General features: G+C 49.6%; 2 protein-coding genes and 1 pseudogene across 3 annotated transcripts in view; 1 reads left to right on the top strand and 2 right to left on the bottom strand.

Moving 5' to 3' along the window:
- Nucleotides 1-903, bottom strand: part of LOC109686981 (general transcription factor II-I repeat domain-containing protein 2B-like) — a 57,863-nt gene extending 56,960 nt beyond the window's left edge. The window contains exon 1 of the mRNA XM_074075758.1: nt 767-903. The gene's annotated coding sequence lies outside the window, so the exon portion shown is untranslated. The remainder of the gene's footprint in view (nt 1-766) is intronic.
- Nucleotides 900-24,797, top strand: Rcc1l (RCC1 like). 2 transcript variants are annotated; one of them, XM_020164563.2, is made up of 11 exons: nt 900-1,196; nt 8,097-8,226; nt 10,134-10,262; nt 10,840-10,906; nt 11,663-11,714; nt 13,760-13,844; nt 15,807-15,988; nt 16,729-16,816; nt 18,253-18,426; nt 19,653-19,738; nt 24,146-24,797. In XM_020164563.2, the coding sequence occupies exons 1-11, from the start codon at nt 900-902 to the stop codon at nt 24,221-24,223; spliced, it is 1,368 nt and encodes a 455-aa protein (XP_020020152.1). In that variant the 3' UTR covers nt 24,224-24,797. The 2 variants fall into 2 exon arrangements, with proteins under 2 accessions (XP_020020152.1, XP_073931863.1); XM_074075762.1 differs by having other exon boundaries at nt 908-1,039; nt 24,146-24,796.
- Nucleotides 2,140-6,534, bottom strand: LOC141423956 (BAG family molecular chaperone regulator 1 pseudogene; annotated as a pseudogene).
- Nucleotides 24,798-25,316: the final 519 nt, after the last annotated feature.

The following is a 25,316-nucleotide window of genomic DNA, read 5'->3' on the forward strand; positions in this document are numbered from 1 at the left end:
TAATGCTACAACAAAATAATTTGAATTGTAGAAAGGAGAAAAATAGAGGGATAAACCAATTTGGTTATAATACATGAAAATGTCACAATGAAAGTCTCTGCATAGATATTCTAAACAAACAAAAAGTCTTTTTTCAAAAACCGTGAACAGGAAGGTAAAACAGGTCCTGCTTGGAGTTGGCACCAGTGAGGGGGGGGGCAGATGTAGGGAAAGGGTGCAGGAAGTGAATATGGTGGAATATTGTGTACTCATGTATGCAAATGGAAAAGTGAGACCTGGTGAACTATTCCAGGAATGGGGTAATAAAGGAAAAATGATGGAGGGGTGAATTCAACTATGATACATTGTAAGCACATTTGTAAGTGTCTCAATGTACTCCCAATACAACAATAATATAAAATAATAATAATTTGAACTGCTCTTGGGAGTAGATTGAAATGGGATCACAATCAGGTCTTGGGCAACACACAGGGAAAAGGAAGCCAGGAAAGAAGAAGTTTGCCAGAATTGGGGACTGTTGTTTGGAAGTCCCTGTCCTGGATCATAATGAGCGCCAAGCCATCCTAAAAGCCATAAAAATCCAAATCCCTCATTTAAAAAATTAACTTTATGAGATTTTTTTTTCCAAGGCTCATTTTAGAGGTGAGGTTGAGAAGGGACGAGATGGGAGAAAGCACGGCTGCAGCACGGCTAGCTAAGAAATGACAAGGGCACTGGCATTCTTTTGTCTTTTTCCCAGCTGCCGGCCAAGGATACCACTACCCACTTCTGTAGCTGAACGCCGTTGCCTTCAGCCAGTAGTAAACATGGCCGCCGACGCATGCACTTCCGGCACGACGTGAGGTCAAAGGTGACAGAAGATGGCAGCGCCCATGAGCGACTAAAGCGTGCGGCGGAGCATGGCGACGCTACCGACGGTGGCTCGGCTGGGGCGGCGGCTAAGGTGGCTGGGGCCGGTTCGCGAGCACTGGACGCCGGCTGGACGGTCGCGGAGCCGGCGCGAGGCAGCAGAGGCCGAGGAGGACGCGCCCGTGTTCCAGTACGTGGGCGAGCGCGCGGCCCGCTGCGACCGCGTCTTTGTGTGGGGCTTCAGCTTCTCGGGGGCGCTGGGCGTCCCCACCTTCGTGCTGCCGGACTCGGGGCAGCCGCTCCGCAGGATCCAGCCGGTGCCCTACCGCCTAGAGATGGGCCAGAAGGTGCGGGCCGTGGCTCTCCCCTCCCCTTCCCTGCTCGCCCCGCACCCCCGCGCATGCGCCATGCTTCCGGAAGTGGGCGATGCGGGTTGCAAGATGGGAGGATGGGAGGCATCAGGGATGTCTGTTAACGTCTGTGGGGTTACAGCACCGTGCCAGGTGTTGTTCCTGGCCTGAGGCATTTGCTCAGCACCTCTGGAGTCGGTGGTGGGCACCCCTAGTTACAGGGGACAAAAGGGAGTCACAGAAAGGTGAAGGCCCCGGGTGTAGGTTAGGTAGGATTCGAACCCCGTTCTGTCTGAATCCACAAGTTTTTAAAAAATAGACTTTTTTTTCTTTTTTGGTGGGACTAGAGTTTGAACTCAGGGCTTCACACTTGCTAAGCAAGTGCTCTACTGCTTGAACCACACCTCTAGTCCATTTTGCTCTGGTCATTTTGGAGATGGTGGTCTCCTTGAACTTTGAGCCTCCTGATCTCAGTCTCCCAAGTAGCTAGGATTACAGGTGTGAGCCACCAGCACTACAAGTGAGCCGCAGGTTCTTATGTGAGAGGAGGGAAAATTCAAGAGGTCAGAGAAAATGTGGGCTCTGTGGATGAGTGATCAGCCACTGGGAAAGGAGATTCAGCCTGAGCAGCTATAGGACCAAGAGGGAGGAAGAGGCTGGCATGGGTGACTCATGCCTGTAATCCCAGCTACTCAGGAGGAGGAATGTAGTTCAAAGCCAGCCCAGGCAAATAGTTCAAGAGACCCAATCTTGAAAAGCTCTTCACAAAAACTGGCTGGTGGTAGTGGCTCAAGGTGTAGACCCTGAGTTCAACCCTAGTCTCAGTACACCCCCCACCAAAAAAAAAATAGAGAAAGGAAGAGGGAGGGAGGTGTGAGCATGGAAAATGGTTGTATGACGCCTCTTAGTGAGCTCAGATTTTTTTTTTTTTTTTTTTAAGGTTGCAAAGACAGTACTTTTTCATTGAGAACTGGTGTAGGAGTAAGAAAATTGGCAATTGGCTAGTTGCTTCTGGTGGCTTAGAGAAATAGGCAACTTCTGTTCCAGAGAGGGCAGGGCTGTGGTGCTGCAATTCAGCTGAACTGGTAGAGAGCAGAGCCTCCAATGCACCTCACTCAGCAAGGGCCAAATTTGTAGACTGCAGCCGCTCAGTCTCCTGGCAGATGTTCTGCTCCACTGTGTCACACTCAGATAGGAATGCCTGAACCTTTTTCACCAAGCCTTTTCTTTTTAACCTACTGTCCTTGAAATTTTCTGGTAGGATCATTGTGTCAATCTCCTCTAAGATCTTCATAAACTGCTCAATTGTACCCTTCACTCTCCTATCAAGTTTGCAGAGAGCTTCAGCTTGCAACTCCTTAGCCAGAAAACCCTGCTGGATTCCAGTAAGTTCTTTAGTCAGTTCTTCTAGGTGGTCAGCAACCTTCTTCACAGACTTCTCCAAATCTTTCAGCTTCTTTAGTTCAACCTCTTCCTCTGGATTGTTCTTTTCCCCAATTAACATAAGCCGGCAACCATTTTGTATTCCAAGTGCTGACAAAGGCGTCTCCATTTCCTTCAGAGATTTTCCCTTAAATATGAGCTTCTGAAAAGGCAGTGGAACCCCTGTGGCTTCTTCAACAACCTGGGCCAGGTCTTGCTCAGATTTTAAAGGGTTATCAGCAAGAACATCTGTCCCAAGGTGCTTTGGAAGCCAAAGTGCTTAGAAGCTCACTTTTTTTTTCAGTTTCCTGGTTACTGGGTGTTGAACTCACTGTCTTGAGCTTGCTTAGGCAGGTGCTCTACCACTTGAACCTCACCTCCAGCCCTTTTTGGATTGGTTATTTTTGTGATAGGATTTTGTGTTGTGTCTGGGCCAGCCTGGACCATGATTCTCCTAATTTGTGCTTCCCACAGTAGCTGGGATGACAGGCATGCGGTACTGTGCCCAGCCCTTGGTTGAGATGGAGTCTTGTGGTCTTTTCCTGGGATGACCTCAAACTGTGATACTCCTGATTCTTCCAGTCTCTGCCTCCTAGGTAGCTAGGATTACAGGTTTAAACCTCCATACCTGGCTTATTTTCTTAATAGTGTCTATTGAAGAGCAAAAGTTTAAATTTTTATTATTATCATTATCATTTTCACTATTAATTTATGGTGTTGGGGATTGAACCCAGGGCCTCCTGCTTATAGGTAAGGAGTCCACCATTGAGCCACACCAACACGCCCAGAGTTTCAGATTTTGATGAAATTTGGTTCATTAGATTTTGTGCCAGGGATTGTGCTTTTATTATCATCTCTAAAAAAAATCTTTGCCTAACCCAAGTATTTTCTTATAGAATCTTCATAGTTTTATATTTAAATCTACGAACCATTTTGGGTTGATTTTTGTATATGGTGTGAGGTAAGGATCTAAGTTCATCTTTTTGTATGTAGATAAAAGGTTGTACTAGCATCCTTAGTTGAAAAGACTAAATTCTTTCTTTATCATTCATCTTTGTGAAAAATTAGTTGACTGTAAATGTAAGGTTTATTTCTGAACTGCCAATTCTGTTCCATGGGTTGATATGCTTGTCCTTATGTCAAAATGACACTATCTTGATCACTGTAACTTTTTTTTTTTTTTGCAGTACTGGGGTTTGAACTCAGGGCCTTCACCTTGAGCCACCCCACCAGCCCTTTTGTGTCTTGGATATTTTCAAGATAGGGTCTTATGAACTATTTGTCCAGGCTGACTTCAAACTGTGATCCTCCTGATCTCTGCCTCCTGAGTGGGTGGGATTACAGATGTGAGCCACCGGCACCTGGGTGCTGTAATTATTTTTCTGGTAAGATTTGCATTTTTACCACAGGCTGGCCTCAGACTGAGATCCTTTGCTTAATGCCTCCCCCATAGGGATCACAGAAGTGTACCACCATGCCTGGCTTATTGATTGAGTTGGGGGTCTCACTAACTTTCTTTCTTTCTTTTTTTTTTTGCCTGGCTGGCTTTATAGTAAGTAAGTTTTGGAATTGAGAAGTATAGTCCTCCAAATTCATTCTTCTTTTTTTATAAAAAATATTTTATCTATTTTAGTCCTTTATTTTCCATATTACTTTTTGGATTGGCTTATCAGTTTCTGTAGAAATACTTATGTTTTGATGGGGGTGATGTTGAATCTGTGGGTGGATTTGGGCGGAATTGCCACCTCATCAATTTTGCGTCTTCTAATCTGTGAACATGGGCTGTCTCCCCATTTAGTTAGGTCTTTATTTTTTTCTCAACTCTGCTCCATAATTTTCTGTGTATAAGTCTTGCATATCTTTTGTTAAATTTACTAAACAATTTTTTGGTGCAGTTATAAGTGGTATGCTTAGTTTCATTTTTGGAATATTTATTGCTAGTATATAGAAATAACAGTTTGTTGGTGTTTTGTAGTGCTGGGGTTTGAACCTAGGGTTTCACACATGCTGGGCAAGTGCTCAGTCACTGAGCTACACCTTCAGCCCTATGGTTGTTTTTTGTATCTTTTCTATTTTGTGATGTTGCTGAACTTACTAGTTCAGTAGATTTTTGTGTATTTCTTGGATTTTTTTTTTTTTTTTTTTGTGGTACTGGGGCTTGAACTCATGGCCTTCACCTTGAGCCACTCCACCAGCCCTAGTTTTGTGATATGGTTTAAGGTCTTGTGAACTATTTGCCCAGACTGACTTTGAGCCATGATCCTCCTGATCTCTGCCTCCTGAGTAGCTAAGATTACAGGCATGAGCCACCGGCACCTGGTGGCATTTTCTATATATAGGGTCACATTGTCTGGTTGCCTGTGGATAGAGACAATTTTATATCTTCATTTGCAGTTGGGTGCTTCTTATTTCTTTTTCATGCCTTATTGCATTGGATGGAACCTCCAGTACAGTGTTGAATAGAAGTGGTCAAATCCAGACTTTTTGCCCTGTTCCTTTTTGGTTTTGTTAATGTGTTTTGACAGTACTGGGTTTGAACTCAGGGCTTTGCACTTGCTATGCAGGCACTCTACCACTCAAGCCACATTCTCAACCCTTCTTACTTTAGGTTAGTTTTCAGCTAGGGCCTTGCTTTTTTTTTTTTTGCCCAGGCTAACCTGGGACCACGTTCCTCTGACCTATGCCTTCCTCCAGCTTATAAGGCTCCTACCTTTCATCACTGCTGTGTGTGTGCAGGTTGGTAACCACATTCAGAGTCACAAGTCTGCCTCTGCTCTGACTTCCCGATGGAGCTAAAGTGCCTCATTTCACTTGTGTAGTTTCTGAGGTAGTCATGGGTGTGTGCAGAGCCTCTGTGCTTGTTCTTCCTATTAAATTTCCTTCCTCCCTCCCTTCCTTCCTTTCTTCTTTGTTTTTTTGGTGGTACTGGGCTTTGAACTCAGGACCTTGTGCTTGCAAGGCAGGCACTCTACCACTTAAGCCATGTCCCAGCCTTCCTGTTAAATGTCCAGTTGGTCCACCTCTCCTGGTGCCCTCATCAGGATGGCTTCTCTTTGTTTGTTTCTTACTGAGTTGGATGTTTGCCATGAATTTTCAGCATACACCACAGATCCGTCCTGCCTGGCAGCCACATAACGGTTTGCACGTCAGCACAGCCCTTGGGGACTGTCCCTGCTGACCGAGCTGGGCTAGCTGGAACAGGTCAGGACGAGAGGTCTGCGGAGTCCTGCTGTTCAGGCCTGAGGTGCCAGCAGTTTTTCCTGAGTCAACATCTCTGTTTATTTCTCTTTGATTTGTTTTCAGAACCCAAGCCTGGTCAGCTTTTTATTTTATTTTATTTATTTATTTTTTATGGCATTGAGATGGAACCTAGGGCCTCATGCGTGCTAGGCAGGCACTCTGTCACCGAGCTAGACTCCAGTCCCTTACTCTATCCTAGTCTATTCTATTTTTATTTTGTTTATTTATTTATTTAGGCAATACTCGGGTTTGAACTCAGGGTCTTATGCTTGCTTGGCAGGCATTTCTACCACTTGAACCACAGCTTAAGCCCCTGTTCTGTTTTATTATTTTCTATTTCATTCTACTTTTATACAGTTGTGTCCTGTTTTTTTCTTGCTCTGTGGGGAGAGCTGGCCAGCCACTGTGGCTAAAGTCCCCTTCTGGCACCGTATCCTCACAGGCCCCACTTACACTGACGCTGCCATTCACATATTAACAGATCTAATGACACAGCATGTGTCTGTCAAATATTTATTGACTTAAATAAACACGCATCACCTTGCAGCGAGAAAACCCGAGTGTGCTGAGCATCGGTATAGACCTTCTTCTCATCTGTGCTTCCTGCTGTGTGGCCGGGCTGGCTCCAGCCTCCCACGTAGGTCGTAGGTCGGTTCTGGGGGGCTGGGGCCATTCAGAGGTGTGGGTGGGGACTCTAGGAGGCCAGAGAGGCGTTTTGACTTGCACAGGGTGTGGGTGTCTGTGTTCCATGTGAATCTTAGCAGAGAAAATATCACGAGGTCAAAAGGAGGGATACCTTCCTTTTGGATGACTTCATTAAACAAAGTATCAATAAATCCATTTAAACATTTTTATTTATCTATCACTTATTTATTTTATTTTATTTATTTATTTTGCAATACTGGGGTTTGAACTCAGGGCCTACACCTTGAGCCATTCTACCAGCTGTTTTTTTGGTGATGGGGATTTTTGAGATAGGGTCTCACAGACTGTTTGCCTGGGCTGATTTTCCTGATCTTTGCCTCCTGAGTAGCTGGGATTACAGGCGTGAACCACTGGTGCCCAGCTATTTATTTATTTATTGTAGTACTGGGGTTTAACCCAGGGCCTCACACTTGCTAGGGAGGTGATGTGTCACTTAGGCACTCGTCCAGTCCTTTTTGCTTTTAGTTATTTTTCCAGAGACAGTCCCATGCTTTTTCCCGGGGCTGGCCTCTAACCACAACCTTCCTATTTCTGTCTCCCAGCTAGCTGGGATTACAGGGATGAACCACTGAACCCTGCCCCAACAAATCCAATTTTACAGACATTTCTCTAGCTTTCTTTGATACATGCCATAATCAAAACGGTTACTCCTGTTTGTTTGTGATGCTTGGTGTGCTGGCATTTTTATCTGGATTTGGTTTGATTTGTGTGACATCTCAGAGAGCTTACAAGGCCTCTGATAAAACGTAAACAGCTGAGAGATAGTGGGGTCATTACGGTGAGCTTCCTATAATTCATCACCCTGTTTATTTGAGAGTGGACGTTGGGACATCAGGTATAAACCAGGACTGCCCAAGCCAGCTGGGAACATGGGCACAGTGGGGAGTGTGGAAAGAGGGCTGATTTTAAAATCAAACCACCTTGGCTTGCTTCTAGCTGCTCTGGAAGTTGAGTCCCTCACCTGGTCATGAAGGTGAGTGTTGGTGACAATTTGGGTGAAACCCCAAATACCTTGGCACCTATGATGTGTCAAATTCACAGTGGCTGGAACGCCACCATCTCTGCAAGGCCCGTGGTTTGAGGTGTGATAGCATAGCCTGGGGTTAAGGGCCACCCCTGGCTTTGTCATCTACCCAACTACCCAACGCTGCTCCTGTGATAGTAAGTACTCAAGTGACTCTCCCACCACCCCAGGTGCTGTTCACTGGGTGGCTTCTGATGTCTCAACTCGGTCCTTCTTCACAACAGTCAGTGAGAAGGATGCTAGAGAAACAGCCAGAGAGATAGTGCACCTGCCTCAGGCCACACAGCGGCCAGGAGTCAAGCCAAGCAGTGTGAGCTGCTGCGCTTGGCCGTGCTGGGGTGGGTGGGGTGACAATGCGAGTCGGTAGGGTGAGGGCGAAGGTCCCTTGACACACAGTGAATGCTCAGTTGCTAGTAAACTGTGTGGTGTGGTTGGTAACCTGCCTTTTGTGCTGGGGAGGCTGGGCCTCACCAGTCGGTTAATGCTTCCTGCAAACCTTTTTTCAGATTTCCTCTGCGGCCTGTGGCTATGGATTCACGCTGCTGTCCTCAAACACCAAGGATGTCACCAAAGTTTGGGGGATGGGACTCAACAAAGACTCTCAGCTTGGGTTCCACAGGAGTCGGAAGGATAAAAGTGAGTAAGCATCCTCACCCTGGCTTCTCTGCTGCAGCGGGTCGGGCAGTGTCCCCTAAACCAATGACACATTTGCTCAGGCTGTCCTTGAACTTGATCCTGCTGCCTCAGCCTTCTGAGTGCTGGGATTAAAGATGCGCACCACCACACCTGGCTGGAGTCTTTTTTGTTGTTGTTTATTCATACGTGCATACAATGTTTGGGTCATTTCTCCCGCCTACTCCCTTCCCCCTCCCTTCCCCCCCACCCCCTCTCTCGGCTGGAGTCTTGAAGGGATGTTTTCAGCCATGTGGACTAGATTATTTTTCTGCCTCTTTGGTAAGGAGATTGAGCCTTCAGGGAGAAGGACAAGTTACCTGCTCTTTGCCGATAAGTAACGATGTTCCCATTTGACCCAACATTCTGTAGTGACTAGAATATGGTCTGGGGAAAATTTTTAATGAAATCCTTAAAATGAAGGCTTTATTCCATATGCTTCAAACTTGAATTGTAAAAATCTTAGAAATAATTTATAATGACATTTTTTTTTATTTTTTTGTTATTTCTTTTCATTGTTGTGCTGGGTGGTGGCATTTACAAAAGTCCTTACTATATATCAAACGCACCGTGCTTGAATTCACACCTTCCACCACTCTCCTTCACCCCCCCCCACCCCTATTCCTGGAACAGTTTCAGCAGATACCATTTTTCCATTTACATACATGTGTACATGGTATTTGCACCATACTCACCCTCCTACATAGAATGATATTTTAAAAAGTCAGTAGATGCTAGCCAGACAATATTATAAGAACAATAAGCGCTGGTGGCTCACGCCTATAATCCTACTTACTTAGGAGGGAGAGATCAGGAGGATCGAGGTTCAAAGCCAGCCTGGGCAAAAAAAGCTCCCAAGACCCTATCTCCAAAAACGTTTCACAAAAATAGGGCTGGTAGAGTGGCTCAAGGTGAAGGCCCTGAGTTTAAGCCCCAGTACCACAAAAAAAAAAAAAAATTAAAAAGAAACATTTCTCTCTTTCTGAGACAGGGTCCCTCAAGAATTTTTAGTGGGTATTGCAGAAGGAAAGTGCTTTTACTTCCTTAAAAACTTAAACAGTAGTCATTGACGTGTAAAAAGATTTCTTTTTGGGTGGGAGTAGTGGCTCATGCCTGTAAGCCTGTAGTCTCAGTCCTAGTGCATGGGAGGGTGAGGCAGGAGGATCACAAGTTCCAGGCCCCCCTGGGTTACACACATGGTGATCTCTGATTTTTGCTGCATTTTGTGAGACCCTGCCTCACAAAAGTGCTGGGTGATGGGTGACAGATGGAACCCTGTGCACAGTAGGTAAGTGCTGTGCTTCTGAGTGCCGTCCCAGCCCAAGTGATTTCTTTAACACTAAGTGTTAGGATACCCACTGGGTGCCGGTGGCTCACGCCTGTAATCCCAGCTACTCAGAAGGCAGAGATCAGGAGGATCGAGGTTCAAAGCCAGCCTGGGCAGATAGTTCACGAGACCCTATCTGAAAAAAACACATCACACCAAAGAAGAGCTGGTGGAATGGCTCAAGGTGTAGGCCCTGAGTTCAAATTGCAGTACAGCCAAAAAAAAAAAAAATTACAAAGAAACCCATTTGTACAATTAATATACACTAATTAAAGAAAAAAAAAGAAAGGGTCACAAAAATTAAAAAAAAAAAGAGCTAAATGTGCCATTCGTTAAACCCACTTTCTGTCTTTATGTGGTGTTGGCCATGTGGCTGTGCCCCCAGACTTGGGCTCCTGGTCCTGACTGTGCCTCTCACCCACGAGCCTCGAGTCTGCCATGGTGATCTCTGATTTTTGCTGCATTACAGTGGGGCTGGGGAGGATGATTTGATGCTGTGACACTCAGTCAGTGTGCTGCCCTGTGACCCTGCCACTGTCTCCAGCCAGGGGCTATGAGTACGTGTTGGAGCCCTCACCTGTCCCGCTGCCCCTGGACAGACCTCAGGAGACACGGGTGCTGCAGGTGTCCTGTGGCCGGGCGCACTCCCTGGTGCTGACGGATGGCGAAGGTGGTGAGTGGACTTGCTCACCTGTGGGTGTGGTCACGGGGTGAGTTTCAGCCCCATCTGATTAATCGGTGAGCGTGGCCTTTCTGGGGCTCAGTGGGATTGTGGCATGGAAGACCCTGTTCCCTCTCCCATGCCCTGTCCTCTGTGTGCGTGGAAAGTTACAGGCACTTAAAAGTGCTTCTTCCCCGGGGCAGGGGCTCCTGGGTGCCAGGCCCCTGTGCCATGTGCCCCTCCCCATGTGGGCTTGTTTCAGGAAGAGGCCAAGGTGGTGGCAATTTTCACATCATTTTCTGGCTAAGTGTATTCAACAGGAAAAGGCAAAGGTGCATTTAGGAACTTTTTAAAGAGGGGATTTGGTGTCACAGACAATCTAGTGACAGGGACAGGGAGTGGGGTACTGGCCTCAGAGTGTGGGATTCCCTGGAGGCAGAGGCAAAGGCTGGGATGTGGTGAGCGACTGGGCCAGAACCGCTGGGAGCCTGCCTCCCCGCCCCCCCCTTCTCTGCCCCTTCCCAGTCCTGACCTGCAGGGATCCTGCAAATGTGACAGCGCAGCTGATGTGACACGGTCTGTTCTTTAGTCTTTAGTATGGGGAACAATTCGTACGGGCAGTGTGGCCGGAAGGTGGTGCAGAGTGAAGTTTACAGGTGAGTTTCCAGGACCTCCTCCTCCAGGTCAGGGAAACACTAAGGCTTCTGTGTGATGGACAGGCTGAAGAGTGATAGGCCGGGTTCCTGAAGCAGGTGAGGAAGCCTGGAGCTTGGTGCAGGGTCCTAGGCAGGGCTGCTGTGTTTCTGGTGAGCCCCGTATGTTAGCTTGGTGGGAGGGGAGGGCGGAGGAGTAGTGCTTGTAATGTGTGAATTAATTTTGGAAGTTTTGTTTATTTTATCAAGTTGATTAATTTAAAAAAAAAACTCCCCTTCATTTCCGTCTTTTCATTTTGGTGTTTAAAAAATTTCTCTCTAAGCCAGTAACTCACACCTGTAATCCTAGCTTCCTTGAGAGGCTGAGATCAGGAGGATTGTGATTTGAGGCCAATCTAGACCCCATCTCAATGGAAAAACCTGGGCATGGTGGTGCACGCCTATCACCCCAGCAACAGGCAGCTTAAAATAGGAGGGTCGTGGGCCAAGCTGGCCTGTGCAAAAAGGGTGACCCTAATACTATCAAAAACCTCCCTGAAAAACATTTCCTCTCATTCTGGCCTCAAGTACATATAAAAACCACTTTGTGTTTTGTTTTGTTTTGTTTTATTTTCATGCCTTGCATTTGACCTTGGGAGGTGCTCTGAGTGTTACTGTGTGCATATGGGGACCACCAGCAGCGGGAGAGATGAGGGCAGGGCCTGGTTGCACACTGCTCCTGACCTGGTCTCTTGCCTCTGCTCTCTTGGTTTCTGGTAGCGAAAGTCACAAGGTCCACAGGATGCAGGATTTCGATGGAAAGGTGGTCCAGGTAAGAGATGTGGGCTGAGACTCGATTGTCCTCTCTCCACGGTGCTTTTGAAAGATTGAAAGCTGTGGGGGGGGGTAGCAGATTTGTTAGGGGGATTTTCTGAATTATTAATTTAGTGTAAAAATGTTTGGATCATTTTTGAATCAATGCCAGATCCTAGGACTACAGAATTGGATAAGATTGGGGGTGGGGAGGGCAGGTGATGTCCCAGTAGGTAGACAGGCTGCGTTACAGCCTGGTTAGTGCCACTGTGTTCCAGGCTGGCTGTGTCTGGCTTACCACCTTATTTTCCTTTGTGGGCAGTGCCTGGCACACAGTGGGTATTTATAATGTCTACTTAAATAAACATGCAGGTGTTTACAGGCAGTGCTGGGGAGTCCCTAGCGGGGGCTACTGAGTCTGCCAGGAGCTGGAGAGAGGGAGGGAGGGAGGGCCTGCTGCAGGAGGCATAGGGGTTCAGTGATTTCCTGGTCAGACCAGGGATGGTGATAGAGAGGCTTTCACTGCCCTGGCAAATCTCACCCTTCAGGAAGCCTTAAGGACTTAAACCTTCTTAGAAGTCTTCTTTTTTTTTTGATGGTACTGGGATTTGAACTCAGGGCCTTCACCATGAGCCACTCCACCAGCTCTTTTTTGGTGATAAGTTTTTTTGAGCTCAGGTCTCATGAACTATTTGCCTGGGGCTGGCTTCAAACCCTCCTGATCAGCTGGGATTACAGGCATAAGCCATTGATTCCCAGCTGCCACAGGCTTTAACCCATCACTAGTGTTCTGTGTGACTGGAGGTCAATCTGCTTGGGGCAGTATGGAAAGCCACCTAGAGGCCAAGGGCTCATGTATCTAGCTGAGGAGTTTCCTGATGGTTCTCCCCGGGTGCAGCTCAGTGGTGAAGCCATCACTCAGCACGCACCAGGTCCTGGTTCAGTTCCCAGCACCACCAAATAAAAAGTAGTAAGCAGGGTTAAGTGACACTCCATTTAGAAAGATGGTGTTGGTTGTGGTATTGGGGAGTAGGTGATGAAGTCCCGTTAGGCATCTTTGGAGAGAAGGGGCAGGTTAGCTGGGCAGTGGTGGCTCATGTCTGTAATCCTAGCTACAGAGAAGGCAGAGAACAGGAGGATCATGGTTTGAAGCCAGCCTGGGCAAATAGTTTGTGAGACTTGATCTTGAAAAAACCCATCACAAAAAAGCGTTAGTGGAGTGGCTCACGGTGTAGGGAAAAAAGAGAAGGCGCAGGTGGAGTAGACTTGTGGAGAGGAGAACGGATGGACAGAAGGGATTGGGGCTGAGGGAGCTAGAAGGCTGTGACTCCATATGCTGATGTTCTGAGCCCAGATGGTGGAATGAGGGTAACGGGTCTGACTTGGGCAGAGGGAAGCGAGAGGAGCTGGAGGGGGAATCTGGAAATGAGGCAGTGGAAAGGACAGGGCTTCTCACCCAGGCCTCAAAGTCGAGCGATGCAAGTTCAAGTTCCCTCTCCTTCACTGGGTAAGTTGGCAGACTTCTGTGAGTCCCTTTCAACTTGGCCTTGGCTGTTGATTCAGTATGGTACCCTGTTGAAGAATGTTCCATGATTGCTACTTTTCGAGGGGCAGTTAGTGAACTCAGGAAGTCCAGCACTCACTGCTCTTGTTGATGGAGACGGTGTAGAGGGGCAGGCGGGCTTGGCGAGTCGAGGCGTCTCCTAGGGAAGGGACAAGAGGAGGGGACTGTGGGGCAATTCTCTGGCATTGAAGGGGCCGAAGAAGAGACTGAGCTCACAGCCAAGACTGGAGGCTGGCGGGGGACGGAGGTTGGGGGGGCAGGTGTCATGTGGGCAGGGGGACAGAAGAGCTTTGGGTTGCTCCTTTGGACACCTACACTTGACTTTACCAAGAGCAGTCTGAATGGATCAGGTGACAAAGGCTAGGCCGGAGCCTTCAGGGAGAATGAGACACACAGGCGGCCTAGGCAGCATCCGGCCTCCTGGGTTCAGTCCCTGCTGCTTTGGCTCCAAGGGGTGGGACAGGACTTACCTCACCTGCTCGCCTCTGTCTGTTTGCCAGGTTGCCTGTGGTCAGGATCACAGTCTGTTCCTCACAGATAAAGGCGAAGTGCACTCCTGCGGATGGGGGGCTGACGGCCAGACAGGTAGTGTGCTTGCCACCCCTTGGATGCACCCAGCCCATCACATGGAGCTACGCACTGTAGGGGTCATGGTCTGGAACCCAGCTTCCTTGGTTTGGCTCTTCTCATCACTTACAGGAACACTGCCTTTGGCATCCCTTTCTGTTCCCCTCACCCTCTGAGCCCCTCATCCGTCACCAGGTCTGAGCCTGGAGGGGCAGTGGCTCACCCCTCTTTCTTTTTGTTTTTTTTGGTAGTACTAGGGTTTGAACTCAGGGTCTCATGCTTGCTAGGCAGGGACTCTGCTATTTAGCCACTCTACCAGTCCACTCACCCCTCTCAGTTCTGCTGTCTTGCAAGGGGTGCGTGTGTGTTCCTCCTGTGCTCAGCGAGTTTGGACTGTGAGCTCATCTTTCACAGAGTTTAATTTCTTGGAACCTTGAGTACCTAAGTAGGAGACTTCTCCTCTGAGATTGGGGTTTGCTTTTTTTTAAATTTTTTTGCGATACTAGAGTTTGAACTCAGGGACTACACCTTTGAGCTACTCCACCAGCCCTTTTTTATGTGATAGTTTTTTTTTTTTCAAGATAGGGTTTCCTGAACTGTTTGCCCAGGCTGGCTTCAAACCTCGATCCTTCTGATCTCTGCCTTCTGAGTAGCTGGGATTACCGGCATGAGCCATCAGTGCCTGGCTTAGGGTTTGCTTTTTTTTTTTTTTTCTTTTATTCATATGTGCATACAATATTTGTGTGGGTCATTTCTACCCCCTTCTCCTCACCCCATACCCCCTTGCTATCAGGCAGAAACTATTTTGCCCTTATCTCTAATTTTGTTGAAGAGAGAGTATAAGCAATAATAGGAAGGAACAAGGGTTTTTGCTAGTTGAGATAAGGATACAGGGAGTTGACTTGTATTGCTTTCCGGTACATGTGTGTTACCTTCTAAATTAATTCTTCTCGAACTAACCTTTTCTCTAGTTCCTGGTCCCCTTCTCCTATTGGCCTTTGTCACTTTAAAGTATCTGCATTAGTTTCTCTGCATTGAGGGCAACAAATGCTATCTAGTTTTTTTTGGTGTTAGGGTTTGCTTTTGCCTGGTGCTGAGGGGGTTGGCTACCTGCCACTGCCTTGGCTGCTCTGAGAGCCTGGTTTAAAGCAGGGGTGTGAGACTCAGTGTTCCTCTTTGGTCAGCTGCCCAACCATGACCCCCTGCTGCAGTCCAGATAGCAACCTTTGTCCTTAAGCCAAATCCTGCCTTTTTCTCTGCTTACCATCAACCTCACCAGTTTTATGGGGGTGGTGTCTTGAGATAATGTCTTTCTGTATTGCTGAGGCTGGCCTGCAATGCCTGGGTTCAAGTGGTGTCCTCCCTCAAGGACAACAGGTGTATGCCACCATGCTGGCTCCTTTATTTTCTAGCCAGCCCAACACTGCATTAAAAATTGCTTCCTGTAGGGCTTCGGATATATTCAGTAGTACAGTGCTTGCCTAGTGTCTGCAAGGCCCTGGGTTTCATCCCAGAACTAAAAAACACAAAAACAAAGAAGAAAAAATATTGCTTGTAATTTATGAAAAGCCTAATAGGTTCATCCTAGTGCTGTTTCATCTTGTAGTTTTCTGACTTGATTTACACCTATAAATTTGCAATGGAGCCAGGTGCTGGTGTTCACGCCTGTAATCCCAGCTACTCAGGAGGCAGAGATCAGGAGGATTGGGGTTTGAAGCCAGCCCAGGCAAATGGTTCGTGAGACCCTATCTCGAAAATACCTAATGCAAAAAAGGGCTGGTAGAGCTCCTCAAGGTGTAGGTCCTGAGTTTAAGCCCCAGTACCGAATTAAAAAAAAAAAAACACACCAATTTAGTTATGTCCATTTTCCTCCTCTGAGAACACAGAGGAGGACGGTGTGTGAGCTACAGAGGAACAGGTGAGGATTTCTGATTGATAGTAAGAGCAAGTAATTAAAAGTCTGTGTCTCCACCGTGCCAGGCCTGGGTCATTACAACATCACCAGCACACCCACCAAGGTGGGCGGAGACCTTGCTGGGGTGAAGGTCATCCAGGTGGCCACCTACGGCGACTGCTGCCTGGCCGTGTCAGCTGATGGAGGCATCTTTGGTTGGGGCAACTCTGAGTACTTACAGCTGGCCTCTATCACGGACTCCACACAGGTATTGGTTCACCTGCCTACTGTTGGGGTATTTAGAAACAACAGAAGCTAAGGACCTTTCCAGAAGATTCTTCAAGTTGGGATGTGTGAGCCCTAGTCAGGCCTAGCCTGTCATAAAAGGGCCTCATCCTGGTCATCTCCTTGGAGCCTGGAAAGAAGTGTAGGTTCAGCCAGGTGCTGATGGCTCACGCCTGTCATCTCAGCTACTTAAGAGGCAGAGATCAGGAGGATCATGGTTCGAAGCCAGCCCAGGCAAATAATTGGAGAAACCCTATCTCAAAAAAACCCATCACAAAAAAAGGGCTGGTGGAGTGGCTCAAGGTGTAGGCCCTGAGTTCAAATCCAAGTACCACAAAAAAGTGTAGGTTTAAAAGCCATCATGACTGGTGCTTAGACAATTAAAAATTGTTTTGTTTTTTTTAAAAAAAAAAATTGTAAAAAATTATTATGTCTGTAACCCTAGCTAACAGGGGGGCAGACATCAGGAGGATCATGGTTTGAGGCCAGCCCTGGCCACAGGTTGCAAGATCCCATCTCAACCAATAAAAGCTGGGTGTGATCAGTACTTTAGGTCTGCACCCCACCTTTATCTAAAGGAGTCTGAGGTGGTTAACATAGGTTCCCAGTCCCAGTGCACAGCGTGCATTGAATGTCCAGGAAGTGTTTGTGGAATAAACAAGTGACCAGGATGTGCTTCCCGCTGCCTTGTTTTCCTAACCCTGCAACCCTGTGTCGATCCAGGTGAACGTTCCCCGGAACTTGCCGTTCTTAGGATTGGGCAAGGTGCAGCAGGCAGCATGTGGCGGGACGGGCTGTGCCGTGTTGAACGGTGAGACCTCTTCCAGGTGGCAGATGGCATGGAGTAAGGTCAGGAGGTGTAGACCTCAGCCGAGGGTACGACCCAGCTGGATGGGGGTCAGTGATTATGGGTTGAGCTTGCAAGTCCCGGTGGGAAGATGACAGTGTGACAGGTGTATAGGCAGCAGCACGGCTCAGTCGTCCTGTGGTGGGCCTGGAACCACACGTGAGCCGCTTTCTTCTCCCTCACCCTGGGCCAAGGACGCCAGCCTAGGCTTTGCCAGGCAGAAAATAAAAGGCACCAGGTAGCGAGGGGGTAGGGGAGGAGTGGGAGGGGGCACAGGAAGGGGGGAAGAAATGACCCAAACATTGTATGCACATATGAATAAAATTAAAAAAAAAAGGCAGAGTTTAGATATGAGACCCACACCCTGGGATTAAAGCCCTGTCACCAATTAATATTAAAGTTCATTGTTTTTGTGGGGGAGGGGTTGTGGGTCAAAGCCAGAGTGACACCACTGAGCTACACCACGGCCCCAGGGTCAGACTAATAGCTGGGGCTGGTGTAGCTCAGTGGCAGAACACTTACCCAGCGTGCACAGGGCCCTGAGTTCTACCCTCAGCACCAGAAAAAAAACAAAACTCAGGTGTGGTGGCCAAACTTGTAATCCCAGGCCTCAGGAGGCTGAGGCAGGAGGATCACAGGTTCAAGGCCAGTTTGGGCTACATAGCAAGACTGTCTCAAAAAACTAAAACCAACAAAAATCTAGTAGCTTTAAGGATCCGGCCAGAGACATTGTGTGTGTTTGTGGTCCGGTCTTCTCATCAGTATGACACTCAGAGCCACCATCAGGGGAAGCCACCTCAGGGTCTCTGACCACACAGGTTTTCTGGGTGATGTGTGGACTGGGCCCCCAGGTTACCCTGAAGAGTTGGGAAGTCTGTGCTCTGACATTGGCTAGCTGGCTATGTAAGACTCCACAGGCTAGAATTTAAGCAGGGAAGCTTTTCATTCAAAAAATTTTTTTTGGTGGTTTGGGGTTTGAACTCAGGGCCTGTGCTTGCTAAGCAGCCTCTACCACTTGAGCCTTGCCCACAGCCCTTTGGCTTTGGTTTTTTTGGATAGGGTCTTGTGCTTTTGGCTGGAGTCACCCTTGACCGTGATTCTCTGACTTAATGTCTCCTGAGTAGCTGGGATTACAATTGTGAACCACCATGCCTGGCTTTTTGTTGACATGAGGTCTTGCTAACTTTTTGTCCAGACTGGCCTCAAATCTTGATCCTCTTACATAAGATGGCAGGCGTGAGTCACCATTCCTGGTGAGAGGAGTCTTATTTTAAGTCCTTGTCAGCATGTTCTTGCAACCAAGGAGGAAAGACACAAAGTGCACGTGGATGTCATGATCTTCTGGTGAGGGAGGACACCCCCAAGTTTGCTGTACTGACTGTTGTTTTGTCGTAGCACAGGAGAAGGACATGTTTTCGTCTGGGGCTATGGGATTCTCGGGAAAGGGCCAAACCTGGTGGAGACTGCTTTTCCAGAAGTGATCCCACCCACGCTCTTCGGGGTGACGGAGTTCAACCCAGAAGTCCGTGTTTCCCACATCTGGTGCGGACTCAGCCACTTTGCAGCACTTACCAGTAAGCGACCAGACTATGGCCTGCAGGGGGCCCAGCAGGGCTTGGCTCCTTCAGGTTCAACCTTAACTGGGGTCAGCTCCTGGTCTGTCCCACTGAGTGTGCCTTCTCGAGGGTCACTAAAGTGAGCAGCCAGGCCAGGTGCAGTGACTCACACCTGTAATCCCAGCTACTTGGGGGGCTGAGATTGGGAGGATCGCAGCTTAAGGCCAGCCTGGACAGTTCACAAGACCCCCATCTCCAAAATAACCAGAACAAAATGGACTGGAGGTGTGGCTCAAGCAGTGGAACACCTACTTTACAAACTTGAAGCCCTGAGTTCAAATCCCAGTCCAATCCTCCCACCTACAAAAAAATGGCCAAGTCAGAAGTGTTGGGTTTGAGGTTGTGGTGTGGGTGTCTTTCTTTCATCCTGGGATTTTGTGTCTGATTTCTTTGGTTTGTGGTTTCTTTGGAGTGTGAGCTGGAGGCCAGGTATGAGAGGCTGCATCCCCCGTGGTCCTAAAGCTCCAGTGTGGTGTCTGTGTCCTGGGAGGTCTTAGTCTGTGTCCTGTTGCTGTAACACAATACATGAGACTGGAAATTGATAAAGTAAAGAGGTTTATACTGACTGGCTCATGGGGGACCAGAAAGTACAAGAGCATGTGGGGAAACTGAACTCATTTATAATAACCTCCTCTTGCAGGAACCTACCTGGTCTTTTGGGAAGAACATTAATCCTTTGTTGGGGTCCTACCACCTCTTAGAACCATTACATTGGGGACCAAGTGTCCAACACATGAATTTTGGGTACAAACCGTATTCAAACCATGGCATGGGACCTCTTTCCCTTGGTGGTCCTTTTCTGTCTTGTAACCCTGTGTGCATTGGTTTGATCATTTGTTTGTTCCCTGTTCTGGGATCCCATGAGAACAGGAGCCACGTCTGTTCAGTGTCTGTCCTGTCCCCAGGCACTAAGTCCCTGTCACTTGACTGCATGTCCCAAATACAGAAAGCCAAACATGGAATGAGGCACCGTTCTTCTCACTGTCAGTTAGCCCGGGTGTAGCCAGGGTTTGTGGCAGGCACAGCTGTCCTGCCAGAACCTCGGTGGTGGCGCAGGTGGCCGCGCATGAGCAGAGTGGCTGTGTGGCAGAGCCCTGGCCGTGCTGCATGTGTGGATGCACCAGCCCTGGGCTCGGGCACCTTCTTGGCATAGCTCAGCCCCCACCATCTTCTTTCTTTTGCAGACAAAGGTGAGCTGTTTGCGTGGGGCAAGAATGTGCGTGGGTGCCTGGGCATCGGCCACCTGAGAGACCAGTACTTCCCGTGGAGGGTAAGGCTATGTGAGTGCGCGGACCAGGACGAGGGACACAGGACCTGCTCCCCTGCCTCGCACACACTGCCACAGCCTCAGGAGGCCTGAATGGTGGCTGCGGGGTCACTGCTTTCCCTGCAGTGGAGTCTGTACATTCCTGGGGCCTGTTGGGTGTGAGGTTGGAAGGAATGGCCCACCCAGCTGTGCCAGTCTCTGTAAGAAGCCATCACAGGCTGGGCACCAGTGGCTCCTACCTGTAATCCCAGCTACTCAGGAGGCAGAGATCAGGAGGATTGCAGTTTGAAGCCAGCGAGCAAATAGTTCATAAGACCCTATCTCAAAAAAAACCATCACAAAAAAGGGCTCTAGGTGTAGACCCTGAGTTCAAACCCCAGTACCACAAAGAACAGGGATACAAAGGCATGCCAGGCACCAGAGCGAGTACTGGTGGGGTGAGGCTCGGACTGGGAGGTGCTGGAAGTTGGCATGCATGGGGTGGTGTGTGTTTTCCAGTGAACTGGAAAGGAAACAGGCCGGCTAGGGTGCAGCTTGAGTGCACAAGACCTTGGGTTCCATCCCCAGCACCACAGTAAGCGAACATACAGGCGGGCTGTTACCTATTTTGGTCGCTCAACCACACCACTGAGGTAGGGCGTAAATGCCCTGCTTAGGGCTAGGATGCAGTTAGAGGCTTGTTTCAGATTCAAGGGGAAAGAGGTTCTTTCTTAAATTGTACTTTTTTGAGTGTTGTTTGCTGAGTCAGTAAATAACTTCTTTATTTATTCCTTCCGAATATGGGATATCTGTTTATGGTACAGAATGTATTGTGTGAGGTGGTGGTGCACACCTGTAATCCTGGCACTCCAGAGGCTGAGGCAAGAGGATCTTGAGTTCCAGGCCAGCCTGGCTACATAGTGAGATTCTGTCTTAAAAAAACCAAACCAAATGAAAACCCAGGGCAGAGGAGGCTGTGGGAGAAGCATGGGAAATGGAGACTCATTAGGGGTTGTGTGGCGTGTGCCTGGGGAGGAAAGGCTGTCATCTGTGCGGTGTGAAGCAGCTAGGGCACCTGCTGTGCGTGTCAGCATTCACGAGGGCCACCTGTGCCCTGGCAGCTTTCCCCCTCCTTTTGTCTGAGTGCATGTGGCTGCCCCGATAGGCATGAGTGATGATGAGGGTGTGCCACCTGCCTTCATGTCCTCCCACTTGGAGTGACATGGCTAGCCACGGCTGGCCTGCTGGGTGATGGGTCTGTAGGTCCAGGCTACTGGAGCCTGATGCCTGGGACACTCAGGTGGCGCCTGCTGACTCTGACTCCTCACTCACTACGAGGGGAATGGCATCTTTCTGGCTGCTCTCTGCCATGTGCCTGCCGTCAGGGGCCAAGCACACCAGTCTGTCCTGGAGCCAGCTGTGTCTTCCCTCTTGCACAGTCCGTGAGTCCCAGGGTTTGTGCTCTGTCACTTGAGCCACTCCCCCAGCCCTGTTTTGTGATGGTTTTTTGAGATAGGGTCTTGTGAACTATTTGCCCAGGCTGGCTTGGAACCTCGATCCTCCTGAGTAGCTGGGATTACAGGTGTGAGCCACCCATGCTGGGCTTAGGCCTTGCCTCTCAAAGGCTCCACTGCCTTCCAGTAGTGCCAATCCCGGGACCAAGGCTCCAACATGTGGGTCTCTGGTGTGTGTGGGGCCTGAGCCTGCTGTGCCAGGCGAGCTGTGAGACCTGAGGCCCCACAAAGGCCACGTCTGCCCAGTGCTGCTGGGACCGTACTCCATCTCTGCTGTGCACTCACTTCTTAAAAAATGACAATTTGTGCTGGGCGCCAGTGGCTCACGCCTGTAATCCTAGGTACTCAGGAGGCAGAGATCAGGAGGATTGTGGTTCGAAGCCAGCCTGGGCAAATAGTTTGCAAGACCCTGTCTCGAAAAAAACCTTCACAAAACAGGGCTGGAGGAGTGGCTCAAGTGGTAGAGCACCTGCCTAGCGTGAGGCCCCGAGTTCAAACCCCAGTGCCACCAAAGGAAAAGTACCAGAAAACTGTTAAAACGGGAACCTACGTTTGTAACACACACTGTGGTGCCACTCAGTCCTTCAGAGGCTCAGGGAGGGGCTGTTCTGATAGTGTGCGGGCCCGGGCCTCTCCTTCCAGAAGCTTGCCTAGGGCCTGTGCTCCTCAGAGCTTCACGTCCAAGTCAGAGGCAGAGCCAAGATTCTCTCAGCCGTGCCACCTTCTCCGATGATGGTCTTTTCACTGTCACCTGCCTCTTCCTGAGAGCCCGAAGCTGGAGTTTCTGGGTCCCTGGCTGTGGAGGGTGGTACAATGCAGAGATGTGGAACATTCCAGAAGGCTGTATGCCTTTCAGGACCCTGTGACCTAATGAGCCCTGCAGACCTGGAGGGCAGTGTGGGGCTGTGCGTGACCCCTGGCCCTGTCCTCGGGAAGCCCCTTCTCATTTGGATGCCCACGTTAATGGGCATTCTTTGCGGAGAGTGGGGCAGGGACCTTTGGGCTCAGGCCTCTCGCCCCAGTGTGCACAGGTGGATGCTGTGGGATGTTAGGGCCACAACTGAGGTCTCCCCCAAGTGCCTGTGCCTGTTGTGACCCACAGACTGCTGCAGACTGAGCCCCCTTTACCCATGTCCCTCTGGTCACCACCGCTGGGGCTTGGGGCCTCTTTGTTTGTATGACCCACTCCATTGCCATGGGCCATAGTGGGTCTGACAGCACAGGAGAGGAGTGTGGGAAAAGCTGTCGCTCTGGCAGCCTTCTGGCCCCAGTGGGGCTTTTCTAGTTAGGAGGACATCCTGGGTTCTGGGCCATGTTACAAACCCAAAATAAGGTGGGGGCAGCTGGTCCCTGCTCATGAGGCAACGGAGGTGGTGGGGAGGAGGGGACGCTCGCCGGGGTGCTGGAGCCTCAGGAGCTACTGTTGACCCCCAGAGAGGCCTTGGGCGAGCGAGCCTGGCTGTAATGGCCAGAGCGCTTGAACAAGGACTCAGGTGCCTGCGTGCCACAGGTGCGTGAGGAGAGGCACTCTGAGTGCTCTCCAGAGGTTGCCAGGAGTCCATCTGTTCTTGTGACTGCAGGCACACGTTGCTGTGTTCCAGGCCTCCCTGGAACGCTGTCACCGGGCAGCGCTGTTTGCTCAGTGGTTTCTGTGGCAGGTTCTGCTGAGGTGTCTGTTTGGGGAGGCAGGTGAGAGTAGCATGACTCAGTTCCTGCTTCCTTCCCACCTGTGACCAGGAGCCCTAAGGGTCTGGTGGCCCCTGCTGTTCTGGGGTCAGCACCTTCCATCTCCGTGCTCATAGACCACTGTTTTCCTCCTTAGTCATGAGCTGCGCGGGTTGTCGTGTGTGTGTGTGTGTGTGTGTGTGTGTGTGTGTGATTTGTGTGTGTGTGTGTGTGTGTGTGTGTGTGTGTGTGTGAAAGTGATTAAAGAGGACCCCTGGAAGGACCTGAGCATCCTGTCAAAGAACTTCTCAATTCCAGGGAAGGCGGGGAGCGAGGCAGAGAGCATTGGGGGTATTAAGAGATATTTAACACCTGTCATTCTCACTGAATGACCTTTTATAGTGTAGTCGTGGGACTACACTACCTGTTTGTAATCATAATAAACAAGAGAAAGCCGGGCTTAGTTGTGCACATCTGTAATCCCAGCACTTGGGAGGCTGAGTCATGATGAGATCCAGACCAGCCTGGATACATAGCAAGACACCATCTCAAAAACACAAACAAAAACTGACAAAAAAAAAAAAAAAACCCTAAGAGAAGCAAAACAGGCCCTCTTGGAGAACTGGCCAGGCTCTGAGGTATGCCTGGAATGGTTTGAGGCATTGATCCCCAGGGAAGGTTCTAGAACAGCGAGTGTACTTGGGAAGGCAGGGAGGCCCCAGGCCCAAGGGAGCGAGGCCTCCTGCTGGGTGGCAGGTTGTCAGCCCGGCCAGGCAGTATGGTCAGGACTGTGGCAAGGCCTTGGTGTCTGCTGAGGCATAGCCAGTGCCTCTCCTGAGGGCAACAGGGCATGGAACACAGCCTGTGTCTGCAGGGAGGTTTGTGGGATGTGTTCCCATATGTACCTACCGGCGGGGAGGGCTTCTTCTATTCTCCAGGAGCCCTGTGGTGATGGGGCAGGGAGTCTGGTGGCCACACTCAGGGGAGCATGGCCTCTGTGACACAGCGTCTGTGCCCTTACCCAGGGCGGCCTGTTGGGTGGAGGTGAGCAGTGGTGGGCAGGGAGCTAGGATGGCCTTTCCACTGGGTCACTGCCCATTGTCCAGTGAGCTGTGGGAGGTGTGGGCATCCCCGTGTCCAGGACAGGGAGCCAGACTCAGAGAGGCCAGGTGACCGAGAGCCAGGTTGATCAGCTCCAGGCCTGTGGCCTCACAGCGAGTCCCTCTCACCATGTGCTGGGCTTGTGTTTCAGGTGACGATGCCCGGTGAGCCCGTGGACGTGGCGTGTGGCGTGGATCACATGGTGACTCTGGCCAAGTCTTTCATCTGAGCCGCCTGAGGATGGCCCCCATGTCAGCAGAAGCCGGGTGTGGGGACCAGCCAGGCCTCCTGATGGTGGGGAGTCCCCTGTCACAGCACACTGCGTTTGGACAGGCTGTGCTACGTCTCCTGCTGGCCCCCAGCAGCCTGTGGCTTTCATTCTGATCACCTGACTCATGCAGCCACCTCTGGTCACTGCCGCTCACTCATTGCTCCCTGGAAGGACACAGTCCCACAGCCTGAAGTACCTTGGCCTGGGAGTGTGCACGGAGTTGTGTGCCAGCAGTCACCCCATGGGCCATGTCAGACCCAGCCTTGAATCTGTCCTCGCTGCCAGGCTCAAACAAGCTGGGAAGTCCCCACAGGAAGATGCTTGGGGTTACTAACCTATGGGCTGAGGGCTCCAAACATATCCGCCAAAGCTTGGCTGGAAAGCCAGCCTGGAGAACGCTCAGAAACCATGAAAATCATTGACTTCCTAACAAAACTTGGCTTTCCCTTTAGAAATAGTATTTAAAAATGTGTTTTGGAATAAAACCTATTTTCTGCCTTTTTAAGAACAAAAGAGGTCCTTTAAAAATTGAGATTAGCTGTGAAAATAAGACTTTTTTTTTTTTTTGGTGGCACTGAGGTTTGAATTCAGGGCCTCACACTTGCTAGGCAGGTGCTCTACCACTTGAGCCACTCCTCCAGCCCTTTTGTGGGCTGGGTTTTTTCAATGTAGGGTCTCATAAACTATCCACCTGGGCTGGCCTCGAACTCTGATCCTCCTAATCTTTGCTTCCTGAGTATCTGGGATTACAGGTGTTCCCAGCTAAGGCTTTGATCCAGAGGGAAATAGAAGCTAGTGGAAAACACAGTAAAAGTCAGTCCCGCTTGGAAACTGTTTTCTGAATAGATTCGAGTCCCCAGCTGGGGTCTCACGCAGTGCCTGCTGTGCCCCACTCCTGTACCCCATCGTCAGCAGGTACTGGGGGCCCCTGAGGTACGAGTATGTCGTGTCAGGTGGTGACACGTTCATTCAGGGAGGGAAAGTACTTCTAAAGCACTCAGGTGTAGGGGGTGCTGGGGGCTCGTGAGGGACGTGGGGAGACAGAAGTGGT

The sequence above is a fragment of the Castor canadensis genome, chromosome 6 (assembly GCF_047511655.1).
Source record: "Castor canadensis chromosome 6, mCasCan1.hap1v2, whole genome shotgun sequence".
Classification (NCBI taxonomy): Eukaryota; Metazoa; Chordata; class Mammalia; order Rodentia; family Castoridae; genus Castor; species Castor canadensis.

Excerpts from the sequence above, each read along its gene's own strand:
- Rcc1l (XM_020164563.2), top strand. The coding sequence starts at position 900 with ATGGCGACGCTACCGACGGTGGCTCGGCTGGGGCGGCGGCTAAGGTGG. Across the intron at positions 8,227-10,133 it reads CAGGAGTCGGAAGGATAAAA|CCAGGGGCTATGAGTACGTG; the intron begins GTGAGTAAGCAT and ends CACTGTCTCCAG. Across the intron at positions 13,845-15,806 it reads GGGGGCTGACGGCCAGACAG|GCCTGGGTCATTACAACATC; the intron begins GTAGTGTGCTTG and ends CCACCGTGCCAG.